Here is a 23,112-nt window from a genome sequence, read left to right as displayed (position 1 = left end):
ATAAACTATGTTTCTGCCCTGAACATTTGTTACTTTTAAGAGTTTGGCTTCATTCTTAAGTATGCTTGTATTACTGCACTTTGTGCTCTTGGCTATTTTCTCACTTTTAAAAGAGTGTGACAGATTACTTTCATGGGAAAATAGGATTAATTTAAAGGTTGCTTTGGGGAAAATGTGGCAAAAATATCTACTTGAGTCACGAAAGGAAGCCTTGAATGGTTCTTCAAATCTCATATATAATTCCATCCCTCTATCCCTCCTTCCCTTCATCTATCCATCCATCCATCCATTCATCCAAAAAGCATCTGGTTCTATTTCTGGGATTAACAGTCTTTTACAAGCAACATGCCAAAGTTCAGTCTCATTTTTTTTGTGTGTGTGAGGATGGGAAAGGAAAGGAAAAGACACTTATGACTTGACCTTGGGCTGTCACTTCCCAAGTGGGTCAGAGACCCAGAACCTGTTGAGGAGGCAGTAGGCAAGGGACAGTCCTTCTCAGGAAGGAAGAGGAGAGCCAGGGACATGTTTCATTCAATAAGAGTTCTCGTCAGTAAAACTATCTTTGACTTGCAGGACATAGGTTGCCAATCTTTAGAGTAAAAAATCGTAATTGCATTTATACCTTGAAATCTACTCATTCCTTTTATTTAGGCATAAATGCTTACTTTCATAATTATTACTTATTTATATTTCTAATAATGGCTACTTATGAAATCTCCCTTTACAAATTCTCCTTTACAGTACTGGTATAGATGTTAAGACACCCTTTCATATCTAATGAAACCTGTACAGACTGTAGTTCGTTACTAGCCAATTAGCATTTTATAACATTTTTGGATGATGATGATTTTAATAAAATAAACAATCTTCATGGATTTTCAAAATATTACTAACCAGTCTACAACATAAATATGTAGGACTCTATGAATGTGCACATGACTTTATGTGTCTTAGAGAAAAACACTTAAGGAGAAATGTAGCAAATTCAATTCCAAGGTATTACAGTGTTATCCTGGTGTCCCAAGCCAGTGCTATTTTTAAACGCTTCAGAATAACCATCTAAATGAAGTGGCAAAAATTACACACATATTTCTGGAGAACATATTTTTCTGTTCTCATATTATTTAGCCAAGTTTTCTGCATCTCTATTCTAGCTGGTCTCTCTATTAACAGGTATTATGATGGCATATTAAGGGACATTGAGTCTGGAGGTGAAGTGAACACCCCATTGATGTGCTCTGATATTAAATTCTTTCACTATTTGGTTTCCAGTTTAATACCACTATTCAATTAAATGGTATAGGTTTTGCACACTTAGGGGGACCTGCAAACAGATTGCAGAGAATCCTTTGTGTTAAAAATGATGAGCACCTCAAACGCAAAATTGAAATTTAAAATCTTTAAGCAAGTGCTAGTAATTTCCATATTTGAAGTTTAGTTCATTCACCTCAAGGGCAGACTGCTCAAATAAATTGATTTCGTTCCTTCAGAAAAGACAATAAACAAAGATGTCAACTTTGGCGACATTCATTCCTGGGGCTCGACTGATTGTTCCTGGAAACTGGCAGATAGAAGTGGGTCAAAGAAGACTCTGAACCTGCTTCAGGTACAAACTTCTGAAGCTTGTCAGAGTCCATAGGAGTTGGGGGAACATTCAGAGGTCAGAAGGAATCTAGTCTGAAAACCAAACTCTAATTCTATTCTTAGAAATATCTTATGCTCTTTCATTTATGTCCAAAAGTGAACAAAAGCCAAAGAATTCTCCTCACACACGCACAGTATTGCTTAGAGGACAATTCAAATCTTTAGCTTTTTTACCATTACGTTGTGTCTTCAAATAAGATGAATTAATGACAAAACACAATAAGACATCCTCAAATAGAGCCTCAAGGCCAAAAAAGGAAGTATATAAATATATTTGAAAAGCCTATCAAATCAAGATCTTTTTTTCTACTATGTTGTAGACATACTTTAAAACATAAATGAAGCACAGAAAATCAATAGTATCAAAGATAATATACTCTCATCTGAGCCACTGGGTGACCTATCAGTTCTTATGAGTTCCTAACTTCTTAGTACATTATAAAACGCAGATCGATATTTAGACACAGACAGGACTGTTGAGAATTGTCAAAGCTATCAAAGCATTCGCTATCTTTGGGTGAGTTTTACCTACCATGATAGCAAAGATAACAGATTTTTAAAAGGTATTAAGCACACATTGAAAATATTCAGGACCTCATGTAAATGTGTTTAATTTTCTTCATTTCAAGAAAAGTTTATGAATTATTGATAAGAGACAAAATGAAAGAAAGAATAAAGTAGAAGAAAGAAGATAGGAGGAAAGAAGGAAAAAAAAATTGACCTTTTGTTTCTTCAAAGTGTAGCATTTAATTTTAAACCTCTATGTCTCCTTGCTTTTTCTACGACTGATTTTTTTTTTCAGTATTTACATGCATGTAGCATTGATATTCTGTATTTAGAAGTACAATCCTTTAATATGTTAGAGATTTTAATACATTGCTAAAATGGTCTGTACCCACTTTTAAATCTTGCTGATAATTAAAGTCCAGCAATAAAGTAAAACTAAAATAGAAATACTCCTTGTCTGAAATTTTATTCACTCTAAAGTGTTATTTCTAAATCTAACTCTTCTCTTGGCTTTAAAAAGAAACACTACAGCCCATAAATTCCACAATGTATTAATATCTTTTGGGGGACCAAGAGGCTTTGGACAAAGTCTTACACAAATTTGTTCAAAATTCATAAATCTTATATGGTTGATGTCAAATGTTCTTTTTTAACACTTCAGAATGAAGTTAAACTATAAAATGCTTAAAATGTTACTGTTCCACTTTTGGATTAAAAACACATGACTTTCCCTGTGGAATATTATTGAACCCATTTATGAGCTAACGAATGTAACAGAAGAAAATCAAGTAAAAATAAAAATTTTAACTAAATTGACTTTTCCTTTGGAAGTTTCCCTTGCAACTGATCTCATTTTGTAGCTCATATAATAAGTCTCATAGCTCTTTTAACTTTCCATAGATATGATATAGACATGATCATGACCTTGGTTGGCTTCATTCAGAGTTTCCCCTGGTGTTTTATGTATTTTCTTATTTTTCATAATTCTCTTAGTTCTTTCATTTTATAACCCTGGTGTTCCTATTTTTTGGATGCTTACCAATCTGTCAATATTACTTGGGTATTAGAGGTCCTTGAAACTATCATGCAACCCATACCTAATCCACAATACGAATCACTGTGTCAATACATTCATAATTCACTTTATGACATCTCCATAGGAGGAATTTGGGTAAGTACTGGGAAAAGATATTAAAATGGGTGCACAAAACGCAGCTAAGTGCGTTATGTGCCGTGAGAACAATATCTGGCAGCTGACCCAGCTTCTCTTCTGCAGCCTGTGCTACTACAGGGCAGCTGTGACATTTCATTCAGGGAAACATATAAAACATTCTGGCTTAAAAGAGCTTAGGTTATGACAATCCTTTTTAAACAAGAATCTGTTACCTTTTATCTTAGAAAAATAAAGCTAAATAAAATTTCCGTGAAATCATATTAAAAGAAATGCTTGATTCCATCAAAATGAGGGATTTGTGACAGGAGTCGCCACCCAGCCTGCTTCCAGCCTTGTTCTGTGATTGGTGCTTTTGTGCATGAGTCTGTGTGAGCGTCTAAAAGAGGAGATCTACCATATTTATAGCTACTGTAATACCAAAAATAAATCCTTGTAATAATCCATGATAGTTTTTCATTTCTTATTTATGTGCTTTTTTGTAATAATCAACCTATGTCTCTAATATTTTCAGCAACCAAGATCTTTATACGATCTAACTTGTAACGTTTCCCTAACATCAGCTTTCTATATCAAGTTGTCTTGTTTCTTCATTTAAAAATTATTTTTTAATGATAAAATGTATCTCTACTTCTACAAAATAATCCACAGAAATCTTCGTACTTAAATTACCCATAAACATTAAACATATATTAAACACATATATTAAAAATATATTCACAGTTACTATGGAATACCAAAAAATGAGGTTGACAACGTACTTTCAAGATCTGGGGGTACAGAATAGAGTGACTCTTCAGGCCATTTAATCCTGTCCATTAGAATGAAGTCAGTTACATTAAAAGAGGTCACTTCTATACAAACATATGAATATCACAATGAATGTCTGCTTCCCTATCAAATCCATCACTTTTTCTGGACATAGAGAAAGAACCTTTTCACCTTGCTCCCATCAGTGTGGAAAGCCAGATGTGTGTCCAAACCACTTAGCTAATATGAACCCTTACTATTGCCACTCCTTTTGATCACGGTTGTGCTACCAAGTCAATATGAGGCCTTCTTGACATTATTCATGGAAATGGGAATCCGTTCTCTCACTGAAGCTTAAGTGCATGCTGGATGAAAGCAAGGATGTCTCAGTGAATAGTTTTTCCAGTGGAAAGATCAAGTTCAATCTCCATGCACCTGCACTGTACACCCCTCTGTAGGAAAACAGGCCACCAAGGTCCTTATGAGTTTAACTGTCTCTTCCCAGAGCCCAGCGGCAGCTGGGACATGGCCATGCTACAAAGAACCTGCAGCCACTATCTGAAAAACAAAAGCCAAGCTGCTGTGATTCAGTAGGCTGTCTAAATAAAATCAACCTTTCTGTGATTATCTATAGGCAACTTCTTCTGAAAACTGCTGAATATTAAACCAATCTCAAGGTCTTTCACACCTGAGTTTATACTTAAAATTAACGAGAACCTTTGTGCTTCCTAAGAAAGCATGGATTAATTTAGTTGCTGGAGACAACAATTTGGCCCTTGTGGGGGACCTCAGGATTGAAACTTAGTCCTTGATGCTCTTAACAACCACACAATCCTTTTGTTATTTGTTGTAGTTTGATGTATGGAATCTCCCAGGCAGGACTAGATGAATGTGCTGTGTATCTCAAAAAGACAGAATCGGAAACTGGGAAAAAAACTTGGGTTACCAGAACTAATAAAATGTGCATGTATAGCAAGAGTAGAAAGAAGAAACTGAAACTTTGAGGACCAGTATTGCAGGGTATGTATAGTTTATCGCTTAGCAGCAGTACTGTCACAACATGGCTCAGATAATGCCTCTAATGGGGACAGAGTCAGCTAGCCGGCCTGGGAGGAAGGATGCTGTAAAATGGTGTTTGCCACAACTGTCTGCCCCTTAGGTGCTGGAATATCAAGTTTCCTGGCATCCAAAGTTCCACACTTTGAATGTGGGACAGAATATGGTTACGCCAGCAGGTGAGCGCTCGTCTCAGCCTAATCTTTTCCATCAAATCAGTTTTGTAAAATGGTCCCACACCGTGGGTAGGCAGCACTCCTTTGACTCTTATAGTTGCAAGGGTTTGGGTCTCAAAGTGTTGGGGGATGGGATCAGAGGACCCGTAAGGCTCATTCTCACTATGAACTGGCAATTGGCGCTGCTTGTGTTTGCTGAGATCTTGGACCGCTTTAACAGAGGGAGAACGGCAGGCAAATGGCTACATAATGTCCTTGCTTTCATTCAACATGCACTTAAGCTTCAGTGAGAGAAAGGATCCCATTGTTATGAATAATTTCAAGAACGTCTACTACCAATGCTGATCTGGTAGTAGAGCCATGATTAAGAGGAGTGCAGGTACTAAGGCTCCACACTAGCTACGTGGTTTGGACACGCATCTGTCTTTCTGCTTTGACAGGTACAGGGTGAAGAGGACTCTTCCTCCGGGTTCAGTGCCACATCTGGAGCAGCCCTCCCAGGTTGTAGGACAGGATGGCAATGGGGAGCAGCATGTGCTCTGACAGCAGAGTGTTTGGTGGTAGAGCCCAGCTATATCCCTTACAGACATGTGATCCCAGACAGATTACTTAAATCCCGTGCTTCTGATATTTCATGCGTAAGATATTTCATGCGTAAAATGGGATTACAGTACTACTTTCTTCATAGGGTACTCTAAGGATTAATGAGAGAAACATGCAAAGCCCTTAGAAGAGTGCCTGGTGTATAGTAACAGCCCAATAATTGCTAGATAATTTTATCATTATTAGCAATTACATGGGAAGATTCTAAGAATAACTTAAAGCAAAGCATGAATCAAGTAATCAGAGCATTAAATTTTATGCTACTAATTAGAGAAGCTCGTTTGCTAAGGATAAGACTTTTTACTCTCTTTCATTAAGAATTTTAAGAAGCTTGGAAAAATTTCTTCACAAGAATTAAAAAAAACTATCTAGTTTATGAGAAGGGCATCAAAATTTCTCTTTTTTCTTTCTTTTTTTTTCCACTAAGATAAAATTTGCACCCTTGAAATGCACAGATCTTAAGTGTACAAATCGATAAATTTTGATAATTTTTATATACCAAAGTAATCATCATCTCCATGCCTTCAGAAAATTCCCTTTTCCCGCAACCACTGTGCTTCTTACCGTAGATTCATTTCATCTCCAAAATATATAAACAGCTCATGCAGCACAATATTAAAGAAGCAAACAACCCAATCCAAAAATGGGCAGAAGACCTAAATAGACATTTCTCCAAAGAAGACATACAGATGGCCAAGAAGCACATGAAAATCTGCTCAGCGCCACTAATTATTAGAGAAATGCAAATCAAGACCACAATGAGGTATCACCTCACACCAGTTAGAATGGGCATCATCAGAAAATCTACAAACAACAAATGCTGGAGAGGGTGTGGAGAAAAGGGAACCCTCTTGCACTGTTGGTGGGAATGTAAATTGATACAGCCACTATGGAGAACAGTACGGAGGTTCCTTAAAAAACTAAAAATAGAATTACCATATGATCCAGCAATCCCACTACTGGGCATATACCCAGAGAAAACCATAATTCAAAAAGAGACATGCACCCCAATGTTCATTGTAGCACTATCTACAATAGCCAGGTCATGGAAGCAACCTAAATGCCCATCAACAGATGAATGGATAAAGAAGATGTGGCACATATATACAATGGAATATTACTCGGCCATAAAAAGGAACAAAATTTGGTCATTTATTGAGACGTGGATGGATCTAGAGACTGTCATACAGAGTGAAGTAAGTCAGAAAGAGAAAAACAAATATCGTATACTAACGCATGTATGTGGAACCTAGAAAAATGGTACAGATGAACCGGTTTGCAGGGCAGAAGTTGAGACATAGATGTAGAGAACAAATGTATGGACACCAAGGGGGGAAAACCATGGTGGGTTGGGATGGTGGTGTGATGGATTGGGCGACTGGGATTGACATGTATACACAGATGTGTATAAAATTGATGACTAATAAGAACCTGCTGTATAAAAAAATAAATAAAATTAAAAAAAAATGGTCTACATCAAAAAAAATTATAACTTCTTCCTGATGTATGAGCTTTTTATCATTTGATATGTTCCTCTTTACCTCTGTTGCTACTCCTTGTCTTTAAGTCTACTTAGTCTGATATTTAGTAGCCACTCAACTTTTCCTATGGTTACGTTTGCAGGATATATATTGTTCTATTGTTTTACCTCAAAATCTTTTACCTTAAAATCATTTTACATCTCTTATAAACAGAATATAGTTGGATCTTGTTTTTAAAAAGTCAGTCTGATAATCGATGTTTTTAATTGGAGTGTTTATTCTCTTTATATTTAATATAATTATTGGTATGGCTGAGTTTGGTCTGCCATTTTGCTATTTGTTTCCTTTGAATTCATCCATTACGTCGTCAATTTTTTCCTCCTCTCTTGCCTTCTTTAGGTTAAACAAATGTTTCTTAGAATTCCATTTAAATTACACTTAAAAATTTTTTCTTTAGTAGTTGCTGAGCATAATGTTAACACGTGTTAAAATCACTTATGGTTGAAATTTTATCCAGTAAGTTGTTAATTCATTACTGTAACTGAAATAATAACATTTGGTCACAGTAGCTTATAGTACTGTTATGAATTAGTGTTAAATAATTAGCGCCTGTCCTTGTTACCCAAGATACATTTTAAATCTTGCATGGTATTATTTGAACACTGCATAATAAAATGAAAGCAACAATTAGTCTTAATGGAACAGTAAGCCACTGAAACCTAGCTGTTGAAAATACTAAACTAAATTTACCATCTAATGGATTAAAATACTGTCTTTAAAGCTTTATGCCTTTTAAAAAATAGCATATCTTTTCTCTCACAAAAAAAATTTTTTTTTTGCTTGCTTAAACTTGTTCAGCTTACTAAATGAGCCATAAGCATTGATTTAAGCTCACATGAAAACACTTAGTGTTGATGTCATAAAACGCCAAGGATGGTCACCGAGGTCAGCAGGCTCCAAATACATACTGGCATGCCCTTTATACATTAATAGGAGGCTCCCTCTTCCATTCCCCTCAGAAATGTTTTATGAGTCCTTTCAACTCCTGGACACTGTACTCTGACCTCTCCCACTCACTCTTGCCCCATTGCTTTGTCTCCTATTATACTGAGAAACTAGCAAGCTCAGATGAACTCTCTCAACTTCTCCCTCTCACTTGGCTCATTTCATTAATGTGGACTGACCTGCCCCAACCTGCACATATATCAGTTCTTTCTCAGTCATCTCTCAACTCCTTATTTTCATGTCTTTTTTCTCCTCAACACCTCTAACATGGAAATATGCTCCTAAAATAAAACAACAGAAATCTCTACTTCCCTTCTCACCAAGCTTCTTTTAAGTAGCAGCGTGTCCTGTTTGACTTCAATTTCCTTATTTCCCATCGACTTCTCAGATTCTGTCTGGGGATTGTGCAGCTGTGGACTGTAGAACTGCCAGGTCAAGGTCAACAAATATCAACAAGCTACCTAATCTAATGGTCACTTTTCTGTTTTTTTTTTTTTTAACTTGTTTTGTCTGCGGCATTGACATTGTTCTCTACTCCCTCCCTGAAATTTTCTTCTTCTTTGTTTTCTGTGATACCAAACTCTTCTGATTTTCCTGCTGTCTCTTTTACTCTGTTTTCAGTTTCCTTCACAAAATCTCAAATGCTGTGTTCCCTCCTTAGTCCTCTTCTCTCTTCACTTATATATTATTCTTTTGTAATCTCATTCACTCTGATAACTTCAACTATCATTTATATGCTGATGATGCCCAAACTTATATCGTTTGCTTATATTTCTCAAGTGAGTTTCAGATTTGCATAGAAAAATGCCTACTGGACATCTTCATTTGGATGTCCCACAGATACTGCAAAGTCAATATGCTCAAATTAAATCCTTGCCTCTCCTAAAAACCTGTTCCTCTTCCTGTTTTCCCTCTTAACAGCACCATCATCCACCATATAATTAAACCCAAGTTCTGGGAGCCATTTCAGTCACCTTCCTAGCACATAAATCACACATCCAATCAGATATTAGTTACGTAGCTTCTACTCATTAAATATATTTCTCCTGTCCATTCTCTCTCCTTTATTCCCATTATTAACCACTACTTTAGTTTAGCCTCTCACTGTTTCTTCTATGAATTACTAGTATTGTTTCTTAACTAGTTTTCTTGGTCTCAGTCTCACTCCTTTCCCATCTGTTCCCCACGATCCCTCAAGAATGACCTGCTAAACATGGAAAATTTTTCATGACACTCCTTTGTCTAAATGATGTCAATGGCTCCCAGCATCTTCAGGATAAAGTTTAAACTCCCTTGTCTAACATTAAACATTAAAGGCTATGAGCCCTGAAGCCCCTTTCAACCTCACCATCCATCACTACTTGTGTATATCTTTACCCTAACCAAATAAACTGTGGCAACTCTAGAGTTAGCTAAACAGATTTTGATGTTTCATGCTACTGAGCCTCTGTCTTTGCTGATCCCTCTGCTGAAATGTCATTCTTCTGTCCCTTTTCTATACACATCTTAACCACAGTTCAAAACTCGGATCAAGCATCATCTCTTCTGGGAAGCTTTCCCATAATCCCAGCTTTATTTAGGTGCCTTTTCTCTGCCCTCATGGTTTTTCCTTAATCTATCTTTGCACTTTCCACACTATACTTAATTATTGATTTACTACTCTATCTTGTCCCACTAGACTACCTGCTTCCTCAGAGTATGCACAGCCCTTGTTTATCTGTGTATCTCCATCTCCTACTAATGGGCATATCGCGTAGTAGTTTAAGAAATGTTTCTTGAATAAATCAGATCAAGTCAAGCCAAATCAACACGAAAGTTAATCTAATTTTCTAGTGACACACACATTATTTTAGTAGCATAAGGCAATTAATCATGATCACTAGGCATTTCATACTAAAAAAACCTATAATAATAACTTTATATATGTTGACTACCCTAGGAAGGGTCACAAGAAATATTGGGTCACACAAAAACTGCTCCTGGGGCCCCTCATAAATCTCAGGTTCCAAATCTAATGGTATATGGAAATCTTTTTCCTCCAACAGGAGATCCCCAAGCCCAGGTTTCTGACAAGAAGAGAGCCGACAGAAAATTATACAGGAGATAAGCACAGAAAGAAAGGTAGGAATTGATCAATGAGAGGATGTAGTAAAACATTCTGCTGATGGCAAATGGAAAGTGTATTTAGAGCTGCTTCTTGGAAGCCATGTGTGTGTATTTCTTGAGAGCTTCTGCTACATCATTTTGTTCTATCAGCAGCATAAACTCTACAAATCCTAATAAAGGAGAAAATGTATATTCTGATGTGATTTTTCTTTCGCTTTTCCTATCCTGGATAACAATTTTTTTAAAACAATTGGGTTGAACAATGAAATTAAAAGTTTTGTGGCTCAAAAATGCCAAAAAAAATTAAGCAATTTCATATGGTTCAACAAAATAAAGAAAATGTAACTTTTACTAAAATAAATAAATTGGTAACTGCTAAAATGGACTAATTTTCACATACTATACTAAAAATGAGCTATAACAAACGTAATGCTGCTGGGTCCCTTGCCTCTGCTGAGCGAGATACATTCTCGATGTGTAGACAGGGGTAATTTCTTGTTGCCACCAGTTAAAGTGTTGCTTTAGAGGAGTCATGAGGTAAAGGTAAGGAACAACGGGCGGATTCAGTGTAAGAAATGTCATTCTTATTTGGGGGATTCTGGCAGAAGGAAATCAAGAATTCACACAATTCTTGATACTCAGTGTGGTCTGTGAACTGGTGGTTTCTGCATTATCTGAGAATTTGTTAGAAAGGCACTGCAAAGATTTGGGCTCCACCCTGGAACTACTAAAGCAGAAAATTCATTTTAACAAGACTCTCTCTTCCTCCAGTGATTCCGATGCTTTTTAATACTTATGAAGAATTGCATCAGACCACTCGTTCTCAACTGAACTTTACGTGGGAATCACCTGAGGGTTTAAAAAGTATTGATGCCTGGCTGAGCTCCCTAGGCTGAGATTTAAGTGGTATGGAGAACAGTCAGCACTGGGGTTTTATGAGCCAGAATAATAAAATTAGATGAGGATAACTGGATGATTCCCATGTACATGTAAAGTTGAAAACCACTACTCCGGACAAGATTTTAGGAGAGAAATTCTTAATCCTAGGGAACATTCAAAATAATATTCTGAAATATAAGAAATTTTCATTATTATGGCACATATACACTTTATTACAGAGTTAGTGCTATCATGAAAAGTAGCCAGAGCAAAAGATAAAACCAAATGCCAAGATACTTTACAGTTTTAGAAACAGAAAGTGATAGATATTCAATAGTCTGTCAAAAGGTAATAACAGTTTCCCTTTGCTTACAAGACTGTGATCTATGCGAAAGAAGTAGATGAAAAAAAATAGCAAGGGAAGGTAGGGAAACGGGTGAAAGATATGTTACTTTAATGATTTATGTATTAAAGTCAAAAAATAATTTGACTGAATGATAAATGAAACACTAGACACTTGATCACTTGCTACAGACTAGGTAAAAAAATACAACCTTAGAGGTAGTCTAGTGAATAAGTCAGAATAATGTTCTAACATTTTATCTTTGGATGAAAAGTCTTATATGTTCAGAAATAGAAATCTAAATACAACAGAATCAGAATTTAGGCCATTCTGTAGTTCATTCAAAGTATTTCTGTATTAGCTCTTTGAAATCAATCCCTTTGCAGATTTGTACCCCAGCATTAACTTAATCATGTTCTGCAAAATGCTTAACGTAGTTATTTCAGCATCCCTTCGATGAAAACCCCAACTTCCAACTCAAGCACGCAGCCTTTCAGAATCCAAGTTTAGTAGACTTCCTAGCAATAAGAAGAAATGACAAACACAGTGCCACCTGCATGACACAACAATTCTGTCTGGAGTGTCAATACTTTAAATATCATTAGCAATTAAGAACTTACATTCAAATATATTTTTAAAAGAAACTTAATTTTATCAAAGGAAAGAACCTTCAGAGGAACCAAGAGAGAATGCAGTTTTTGGTACTCTGATACATCTCAGTCAACAAATTTTAAATAATAAAATCAATCACAGGATTTTAGAGCTTGAAATAATTTTAACATCTGCAGTGCAGCAGAATGGTACAACTCGATTTGCTAAATTGAGCTGAATCTGGTTGAAGATTTCATTTCTCAATTAAAAGACTTTGCCATTGATTCAACTTGCAAACCTTTTTCAGCCAGCCCTAAATATAATTTTATCCAGTTTGCATCTTGAGGACATTTACATTTCTATTTAGTTGGTGAGTGTCATTTGGAAGCAACTAATTAAATGCCAAAGAAGGCATTCAATAGCTGTACTGCTAAAATATATAGCTAGGTAATTCCTTAAAAATGCGACTCTTAAAAAAGCTTTTGCCAGAATTTGAAAACCCAAGGAAGGTGTAGTTTTAAGTGCTTATAACAATTATCCACAGAAATACATATATTTAAAGAATACTTTCTAGGAACCCCTTAATGGAGAATTAAACCTGAATTTCTCAAGAAACATAGAAGGTTGAAAGAATTTAGTTTTTGATCATAAACACAGAGTAGCCCTGTAGTTTGCAGAACACATGCCAGTGCTTCAGACACGACTCAATGACACAGGAGAATGAATGCACTGTTTTTCAAAGAAAGGTTAAAATGGAAACTAATGCATAATTACACGGGAAGAGGAAATTTCATTTCCAAATACTTCTAAGTATAATCAGTTATAGTAGGTGTGAGTAAAACTCCTTACAGCGGCATCTCCCCTGTGAAGCTTCTAAGAGGCCTCAACTGCAAGGGAGCAGCCATGCTGTGAGGCCGCCAAGGACCTGGGATCCACATCCAGACTAAATAAATTCACATCCCAGCTCTGCCACGTACCAGCCAGGTAAACTTACTTTTCTGTACCTTCGTTTCCTCAGCTATAAAATAGAAATACAAATAGGACCAATTACAGGGGTATTGTGTGAATTAAATGAGTTAATATACGTACAGCATTTGGAACTGTGCTTGGAACATAGGAAAGAGTGTCTTTCATCTTCTTTTCTCTTTTCTTCCCCCCTCCTCCCCCCCTCCTTCTCCTCCTTCATTTCTTCCTCCTACTTCCTCCTCCTCCTCTCCAGTCCTTCACATAAATAAGGGAGCAGAAATGATACTTAATTAGACATCTGCATTACTCGAAACTTAATATTATAAACATGCGAGTAGGAATATATCAGTTGGAGATAAAATGCTATCTTTATATTAGTTCTGCTGAGTTTTTGTATTCAGCCATTTACCATGGTAAATCAATGCTATATCTTACTAAGGGGACCTGCACTCCTTAGGAATCATTCTCTTTTTTTAGATTTTTTCAGTTTCTTTTCGCCAAACTATTTACAGAGCCTAGAATTTTCACTCAACTCTGAAGGCTAATAAAACCTCTCCAATCAAATGACTAGCTTGAAATTTGCAGAGGCTCTACCTAGACCTAATCTAAATGTAGCAGGAAACACAATGCACAACTGAGATTTATCAAGAGTGATTTAGCAGACTAGAACTCAGTTTGCGTCCTGCGAATGAGAATCCCTGTCGTGTTTCTTTGGTGTCCAGCTGCACAGAAGTATTTTATGTTTTCATATCAAAGATGAAGGAAAATCTCCTGGAAAGTGAACATATAATCATGTCAGCTATGGATTCCACTAAGAAAATCAACTACTTTAACTCAAAGAAATATCCCAGGAAGACTCAGAGCCAAGGTAATCCAATATCTAAAGAAGATGATGTACGTAAAGGCAGAGTCTAGCTACACAATGACTGCTTTGAAAAATGTCACCCTCTTTTCTAGAAAATACAGACCTCTAAATTAAAATCGTTTTAAGAAAAAAAAAAATGGTTTTAAGAACAGCCAGTTAAATCGAGAAAGAAAATGTGCTGAATTTCTTTGCAATAATACATAGCAATTTATAAAAATGTCTTAGCTTGCATTGAAAAGAATTCTCAATAAATGTGAGAAAACATTTAAATTAGGCATCCTTTTTCATTATTACCTCAATCTTGCAAAAATGTTAAGCTGGAGGGGGGAGGAGGAGAACGATGCTGAATTCTGTTTTCAACAGAATTCGTTTTAATTAAAGAACGAAGTTGGATTTAAATTGGCAATCCTTCCTACATCTCCATATTCCATAAAATAAAAAGCAATGACAGCAGGTTATCTTAATAAAGTTGCTGTAAAAAGTAATGTATGATATCCCTTAAGTACTCTTCGACAGGAACATTTGTCTTAACACTGGTCAGGTTGGTCTGCTCTAACTGCACTTTTAGGAAAAGTGCTTTATAAACAAACCTAGCTGTGAAAAGAGTTCCAATGTATAGACATGTTTAAGTCTTATTGTGATAGTTTGGAATTCTGATGGGTACCTGATGCATATTAATGATCTAAATATCACCTGAAAATCCAACAGTCAACTTTTCTAGTGTGACAGAAAAGAGGAAACGTCCTCCATTTCAATCTTGGAATTTACTTAACTTGATGTCTCAGCATCATAAGATAGTTTTAATGCATTGGGTTAAGAAAATCTTCAAAGTTTTATGATTCCTTGCTGCATTAAACAAAACTAGGGATTTTCCTTGAGATAGTTGGTAATATTCTAGAAAACTATTTTGCAAAATGTATTCCACAAAACATTAAGTCATTGAGATGCTATTTGTAAAAAGTTTTTATGACCAAATAGCAGAGAAATGCCAGGTACTAAATCTTTATTACCATCTTGAAATTTCTTTAGAAGCTATGCTCTCTGAAAGCAGGGAATTTGTCTAAACCTTTTTCACTACCATAGCAGCAAGCATGTAACAATCCCTTGCAATTAGCAGGCACTAGGCAGGAATAAATGAATGAATTCACGAACGAACAGTAAAAGTTTTAAACAGTTTTCCAGAAAATAAATCTCTTTCATTTTCTTTCACCCAGAGTATCTCATACCTATTTGATCACATGAATCCTTTGTTCTTTCTGTTAGCATTATGGAATATTTTAGTCATATTAAAGAAAAAAAAAGAAAAGACAGCAGGAGAATAATATAACAAACACACATGTAACCACTACCCATGTTAAGAATTAAATGTAACAAATACAACAGAAGCCTCTGGGTACCCCTCCTCCATTTCATTCATCTCATACTATATACCCTCTCTCAAAATGAGGTAACCCCAACATGAGGACTTAGGTTCACTAACATCCTGCTCTGAGAAATTTTGAACTAGGGGATTGCTAAAGTTCCTTCAAGCACCAAGATTTTATTTCTAGCGTGTATATGTGGCAAATGGTCATCTGTTAAGCTATCCACTTACTGCATTAATACAATAATGAATAAGAAATTAATGAAATAAAACACTTTGCTACAGAAGCAAGACAAGGACAAACGATGTAATAATGATATATATGAAGAGGCTAAGCAGCTTCCCTTTTAAGTGGACTGATCTAAAGATATAGATATACATATATAGTAACCTAAGAAAACACAGAAGTAATTGTTACTTGACCTAGACTGAGTAATTTAGGAACTATTCTCTACAGTTATAGAGAAAAACATCCCTAACAACGTATACATTGGATTCTGACTTAGGATTTCATCTGGGGCTGCAAAAGTGAAATTGTGTCTAGGTCAGTGTCACAGTGTATCCACGTTTACCTAAGAGATGCTGCTAAGAAGAGGAAACCCCCTTCCTGAGCTGAATAAACGATTACTAATAACACATCTCTTTTATGAAATCCAGCATTCTATGATAGAGCCGCACATATAAATATGAAGTAACATAATTGAATAGGAAAAGAACTATTTTAAAATTTTTAGTCAATGTCTTTCAAAGCCTTGATAGTCACATGTGCAACTGATAAACCTAGGACGACAGCGACAAGGCACAGCAAGATGTGTGGATAAATCTTCACTTTATAATTGGTCATTGGTGTCTTGTAGTTTTACAGGCAAATACAAAGATTAGAATTTCATTCCACTATTGAAACAATTTGACTTTTCAAGCCAACCGCTGAATTCTTCCTATGTTACATACCAACAGGGAAAGAAATATAACCTTACTCTATATTTAGAAGTCCACAAGTCCCTTCCATATTTAAATAGATGAAATAGATTAGTATCTAAAAACTTTTATAAAAGAAAAAAATCAGTTCCTACCTCCATTATCTTTTAGATGTAGAGCTATCTTGGTATCATCTGGAAGAGAAAAGTCAAAGTTATAACAGAAAAAATTTTAAGGCGCACAAATCTTAAGACCAGTAATTGTCTACTAATGCCTTAACTCTAACAGGAATAGCTTTTGCTACTTTATGGAGTAAATTTCTATGGCAGGTCACGGGTTACATGATGTAATACTAAACTTTCTTACTGAAATTGCAAGATGGAGACTTCAGTAAATTATTATATGACTCTTAAGAGCTGTGAGAAAAGTACACTGTTGTAATTTTAACTTAAAATACATTCATTTTAATTTTCTAAAATGACATTGTAATTAGACTCTACAGTCTTTATTTTAAAAATCAAAATCAAGAAAATTCCAAGTTAATTGGAATAGTAAATATTTGTCTGTATTTACAAATTCAACTTCAAAAGTTAAATGCTTACTTATTGCTAACAAATATGACCAAAATCATATACGAAAAGATCTTGTCCTATGTGAACAAAATGTAGAATGTGCTTTTTTATATTTCAGTGGTATATTTCATTCTAAAGGATAGGATTCAAATTACAAAAATACTTTTCTCAGGCTATATAACAACCCACAGTAAGATGGATTAAAATATAACATTGCTTTTAAAAGCAATAAAATATATTTAGCAGCTAGCTATCCTCCACCTCACTTTATCACTTTATTCCAGTTAACTTTTAATATCCAATTAAATTTCAATGAAAAGATTCAAGTTTAATTTAATATCTTATTTAAATGAAAGCAAGGTTTATGAAAATAAACAAACAAGACCATGTTTTCCCCCTTAAAGCTTACTCTTGGCCAAGCGGTCTCATATTTCTCCCTAGTGGTACCTTTCAGAATCGATGGTTAACAAATTTAGGCTAATATACCTTCTTCCCCAATGAGTTGTGCTCATGCATTCATGTTCTTTAGTATTTTTGCCTTTCCGGGTAAAGGAAATGTTTTTCAAGTACAATTTCTGTGCCATACACAGTGCCTCTCTACAGGTTATAGACCAGCATATTTTATTGACTGTATCCAGGCAAATATTAATAGAATTGCATATAAGTAGGATTACCTAGTGTTCAGAATCCAAAATCAATGGACATTTTATGTGCATTTTGCCTTTCTATCCTGTGACTAAAATGTTGATTGCCGTTATTACAAAGTTTAGCAATATGAAAGGAAGTCTTTATTTCTTTTCTGAGGAGGACTAGTAGCCAGGATCACTCTGAAAGACTACATCTCAATAAAAGCCATCCATACATTAACAAGAACCCAGCACATATTTTTATTCCATAATAATTTTGTCTTTTCCCTTTTAGACATCCCTACAAAATCCAGTTTGCCAAAGAATAACTCTCTCCCTGGAGAGCTTCTCCAGTGCATGTCAACACAGTGAGTTTTCCCTCCTCCAGTAATAAAGCAACAGTATCTCCAGGGCACCTTCTGTGGGCAGGCTGGTGGGCAGCCGGGGTGTCGCTGCTCTTCTGGTGGTCGTCAGGACCCTGAATTGTGTGCTCGTGGCTCGTATGGTGGTGGTTTGAGTAGTACGTTCCACTGGCTCTGTGGTGTCACAGAGCTTCTCTTTTGACTGTTAAGAGAAACAAAGGGGAAGACAATTTGAGTGATCATACATATGTTTTAAAATTATATCAAAGAAGTTGGGCTGTAAAGCACAAAAGCCTCTCAAATAAAGATGAGGAATGCATTATTTTTGTACAGGACTATAGTTATAGATTTTACTAACGTATATAAAATAGACAAGAGAAAACAATTGGATGTTAGAAAGCATTTCCATCTTTAGATATTTGGATTCCACCATTTCTGCTGTTAACCTTTCATATTACTGCTTATCTTAACCTAAATTTTATATCAGTATATTTATAAAAGACATGATGGGAAACGTTCACACTAGAAGAAAAACACGTGCATAAAGATAAGGTTTAAAACATGCTTAGGTGTGTGAAGAGAGAATGTGTTCCATTCGCATGAAATTGGTAATGCTGAATTTTAAAAATGTGGTAACTGCTCCATTCTACTTTATTGTTTGAAAAATAATCCACCACAGGATGAATGGATATTTAAAATTAAAATTTTGTTTTCCTTTAGGAAATATTCAAAACCACCCAAGCAAAGGATTGAACAGCACTCAGGTAATCACTTAGTCTATCTTCTCCTTAGCAGAGCTACATGAGGAAAAGGTGCATATTGTATTGTTCATTTATAGCCCACAAGAATAAATAATATGACATTTACCAGTAACAATCTCCAACATGCAAACTTTCATGGTTTAGAAGTTGGCGTTTCTCCCTACCTCTGTGTGCTTCAAAGGACTCCATCCCTCTGGTGGGCCTTGAGTAGAAGATAACTATTCTGTACATGGATGGTACTTACCCACATTGGAAAATTATTATTGAATAAACACCTTTCTTAAACTTCTCTTGTCATTAGTGAAGTACAATTCACCATACTGCTGGCTCAGGAAGAGCTCCAAAGATGGCTTCCTTGTCACTAAGTAAATATGATACAGCTTATTCCCTCCTTCAACATCCTAGTGGCCCATTCAATTCCCCAACTTTAGTTCCTGCATCTTCTCAGCTCAGTGATCTCATGATCTCTTGCTTGACTCCACTTTAGTTATCATCCCCATACCCTGGACCTTCCCTGTGGTTGGGAATGCTTTAGTTCTGAAATCATAAATTCAGTTATCCTATTTTCAGTCTATCCATGTAGCGGTTCACTCACGTACTTCTTATCCTGTGATTATGCAGAAAGCCCAAGCACAATGATTTTCTCCCATTAGTCTCCTTTCTTCCATCACTTCAACCTCTCTTTTCAGTACCTTTAAGCAGGTTGCCTTTTTCTTTTTTCCACAACACCTTCTTAGAAAATCTGCAGTACTGAATATAGTAAAAACTCTGCCTTTTCCATGCCTGAGCTGGAGAACAATCCTATAGCCTCCCACTGGGAGCTCCACAAACTTACTTCCTGCATGCCCAGCGGGGGGCCTTCTGTGCTGCCTGGCAATACTGCCCTGCTTCGCTAATCTCCTCTCAAATTATCCTCAGTATCAATTTCAAACCCTCTCCACTCTACTTAGAATTGCCATTCCATAATGCTTCTACCAATTTTATCCTTGGGCTCATTTTTTATTTCTTTGATAAGAGTCATCAGCAAGAATTCTTTAAATTTATTTACAAATCACCATCCTTACTTGAACCTGAACTGACCTGTCCTTCCTCCTGTTAGGATGGATGGGGTCTATGGTATACAGCTGTTCTCTCAATCTCTACTCTGGCCCAGCTCAGCCCGCCTTCTCAGGTATTGTGAACCTGCTCATCTGACCCCCTCCTTGCTCTTCAATATTTCATCTCTAATTCCCTCCTGCCTTGTTATCGGCAGCACTTAAACATACTCAAGCATGTCCAATCTTATTTTAAAAACTCTGTCTTCATTCTTCTCCACATGCACCCAAACATCATCCTGCTTTTCCTTCCATTCAGTCAGAATTCCAGAAAGACTGATCAGCCTGGGGCTTCTCAGACTCCCACAAACTTGTTTTTACCCAATCCAACTTAATTGAAACTCTCATACCAATGTTTTTAAATATCTCCTTATCTACTAAATCTTCCATGTACACTCTTGCTATCTCATTAGCATTAGGCACAGTCTGCCCACTTTCTAATCTTGGATTCTGTGACACACGCTCATCAGTTTTCTGATACCTGTCTAACAACTCCATCTCCATTTCTTTCTGTCCCTTAAGTGTTGGTGGTTCTTAGGCATCTTTCCTGGCCTGTCTTTTCTCTATATGCACCGTCACTAGCAATCTCCTCCATACCTATGATTTCAATTAACATCTTTATGTTAATTATGCATAAATCTCTATCTTCAGTCTACATTCTTCTCTTGAATTTTAGGCCCAAATATTTATCTATTGGCTTACATGCATGTGGATATCACAGACATCTCAGGCTCAGTAAGTCTAAGATGGAACTTGTCACACATTATTCTCCTCCTGTGGTTCTATTCTCAAAAACATTATTATTAATCACTGTAATGTTTAAGCTAAAATCCCGAACTTGTTTTGCTTATGGCAGTAAAGGCAGACTACAGACCTTAAATGGTCCTCCTGTCACAATACAAGTGGATTCTGGATAAAACACGAATTTTAAAGCATTACTAGGATTTTCGGGAAGTAAAGAAAATCTCTGAGGGGGCCTTTCTTTTGCCTCTCCCACAAAACAGAATAAAGCAAAAGCTGTGTGTTATAAAGAAAGTAGGAGCAACATACATTAGGCAAAGTAAAAACACACAGTTTGTGCTGAGGGTAAAAATGTCAAAAATTAATTACGCCCTAAGGAGATCAAGCCTTCTACCAGCAGTAGATGAGGGAGACAAACCCAAACCTCTCCTCCCCATATTAAGGCAGGAACACATGGTGTCCCCTCAAGCCCTCAGGTTCCCATCATCAAAACTTCTTTGGTGAAAGCATCACCTATTTACATGCTAGGGATTCCCATGGAATAAGATCAAACAAATGCACTTCTAATTAAAGGACCGAGAAACACAGAAAGAGAAAGAGTAGTCTGACAAAGAGCCAGCAAAAACAAAGAACAACATAATTAGACTAGCAAAACCTTTTACATAGTAGGGGCATCAAATATGGAATATATAAAAATTATATATGAAATATTTAAAGAAATGAAAAATAAAATTTAAAAATGAAGTAGTATCACAGACTATAAAAATGACTTGGCGGGGCTTCCCTGGTGGCGCAGTGGTTGAGAGTCCGCCTGCCGATGCAGGGGACACGGGTTCGTGCCCCGGTCCGGGAGGATCCCACGTGCCGTGGAGCGGCTGGGCCCGTGAGCCATGGCCGCTGAGCCTGCGCATCTGGAGCCTGTGCTCCACAACGGGAGGGGCCACAGCAGTGAGAGGCCCGCAGATTTAATAAAGATTTAAATTTTAGAAATGAAAAATATATTTGTGGAATTACTACCTTAATGGACAGGTTCAACAGCAGATTAAACGAAAGGAAGAGAGAATTAATAAACTGGCAAATAGATCTGAAGGAATCCCCCAGGATACAGCATAGAGAAATAAGAAAATAGATGATATAAAGGAGAGGTTAAAAGATACAAGGAAATGATGAGAAGGTCCTATTCTCCAAAGAGCTCAGAAGGTAAAAATAAAGAGAATGAAGACAGTCTGACTGAATAGTATATTTATCACATGTCCGGAATTTTCACCATAATCTTCTTTGCTGTAAATATCTTTGTCACATGCATTTTTGCTGAAAATATTTTTGCCACATAACTAATTGGCAATTTTGCCATAAAAGATAAAATACCTGGCTGATGGTTTGGTTTGATATACACAATACAAAAATCATGACAGATGGTGATGATCTGCCCCAAGAGTTGGTTTCTTCTTTTGAAACACACTACATGGGAGGAGAAAGAGGCCGAGGGCCTTGAAGGCACAGAAGTGAAACCATGTTTCCCACAGAACTTTGTAATATCTGTCAATGGACATGTGACAAAATGCTAAGAACAAACAGTGCAGAGACTTTCACAACACAGTACAAAGCTCAGTTATAAACATGCATCCCAGTACTTGGAAATTAATACCTTTCTTAAAGAAGGAAGAAATTTTAGTGGAAATAACATTGGGATGCTGAACAAGGAGACAAATCAATAAACAACAAAAGAATGTAATATGATGAACAAAAGACTTGGAAGGCAAGTGCTTAGGTACAACCCACAGAATAAAGTTAGTTATTTGCACAGTATTGTCATGAGTCTACACACACGTTGAATGTATTCAGATATTTTGTATTTTGCAATGAAGTCTTTTTAATTTTGTTATTCATTTTTCATGTTTAATTATGTCCTTTCTAACGTCTCTCTTTTATTTTTCGTTGTTTTATCTTTTACGGCAAAATTGTCTTATGGTCAATTACTTATGCAGCAAAAATGCTTGTGGCAAAGATGTTTATAGTAAAGAAGCTTATGGTGGAAATACCTAGAACCCATTTATCAAACTTCATACCCAAGTAATAAGAAGACACACATCCTTATTGAGCACATGTAGATCATTTGTACAAATTACTCATTCACTATTCCATTAAAAGTTTCAACCAATTTTAAAGAATCAGTATCATATAGAACGTGACCTCTGACAATTCAATTAGGTAAGAAATCAAAAATAAAAAGATGAAATTTAAAACGAGAAAAGACAGTCTCTTCAATAAGTGGTTTTGGGAAAACTGGACAGCTACATGTAAAAGAATGAAATTAGAACACTCCCTAACACCTTACACAAAAATAAACTCCAAATGGATTAAAGACCTAAATGTAAGACCAGACACTATAAAACTCTTAGAGAAAAACATAGGAAAAACATTCTTTGACATAAACCACAGCAAGATCTTTTTTGACCCACCTCCTAGAGTAATGAAAATAAAAATAAAAATAAACAAATGGGACCTAATGAAACTTCAAAGCTTTTGCAC

General features: G+C 36.1%; 1 protein-coding gene across 1 annotated transcript in view; it reads right to left on the bottom strand.

Moving 5' to 3' along the window:
* PLXDC2 (plexin domain containing 2) overlaps window positions 1-23,112 on the bottom strand; it is a 410,586-nt gene that overhangs the window by 49,148 nt on the left and 338,326 nt on the right. Inside the window, exons 11-12 of the mRNA XM_067702751.1 lie at window positions 18,039-18,186; window positions 16,580-16,618 (exon numbers count right to left, since the gene is read on the bottom strand). Coding sequence (XP_067558852.1) covers window positions 16,580-16,618; window positions 18,039-18,186 — 187 coding nt within the window. The remainder of the gene's footprint in view (window positions 1-16,579; window positions 16,619-18,038; window positions 18,187-23,112) is intronic.

This window comes from Pseudorca crassidens, chromosome 1 (assembly GCF_039906515.1).
Source record: "Pseudorca crassidens isolate mPseCra1 chromosome 1, mPseCra1.hap1, whole genome shotgun sequence".
NCBI classification, from domain to species: Eukaryota; Metazoa; Chordata; class Mammalia; order Artiodactyla; family Delphinidae; genus Pseudorca; species Pseudorca crassidens.
The sequence above is the reverse complement of the archived record's forward strand: the minus strand, read 5'-3'. Positions and strand labels throughout refer to the sequence as shown.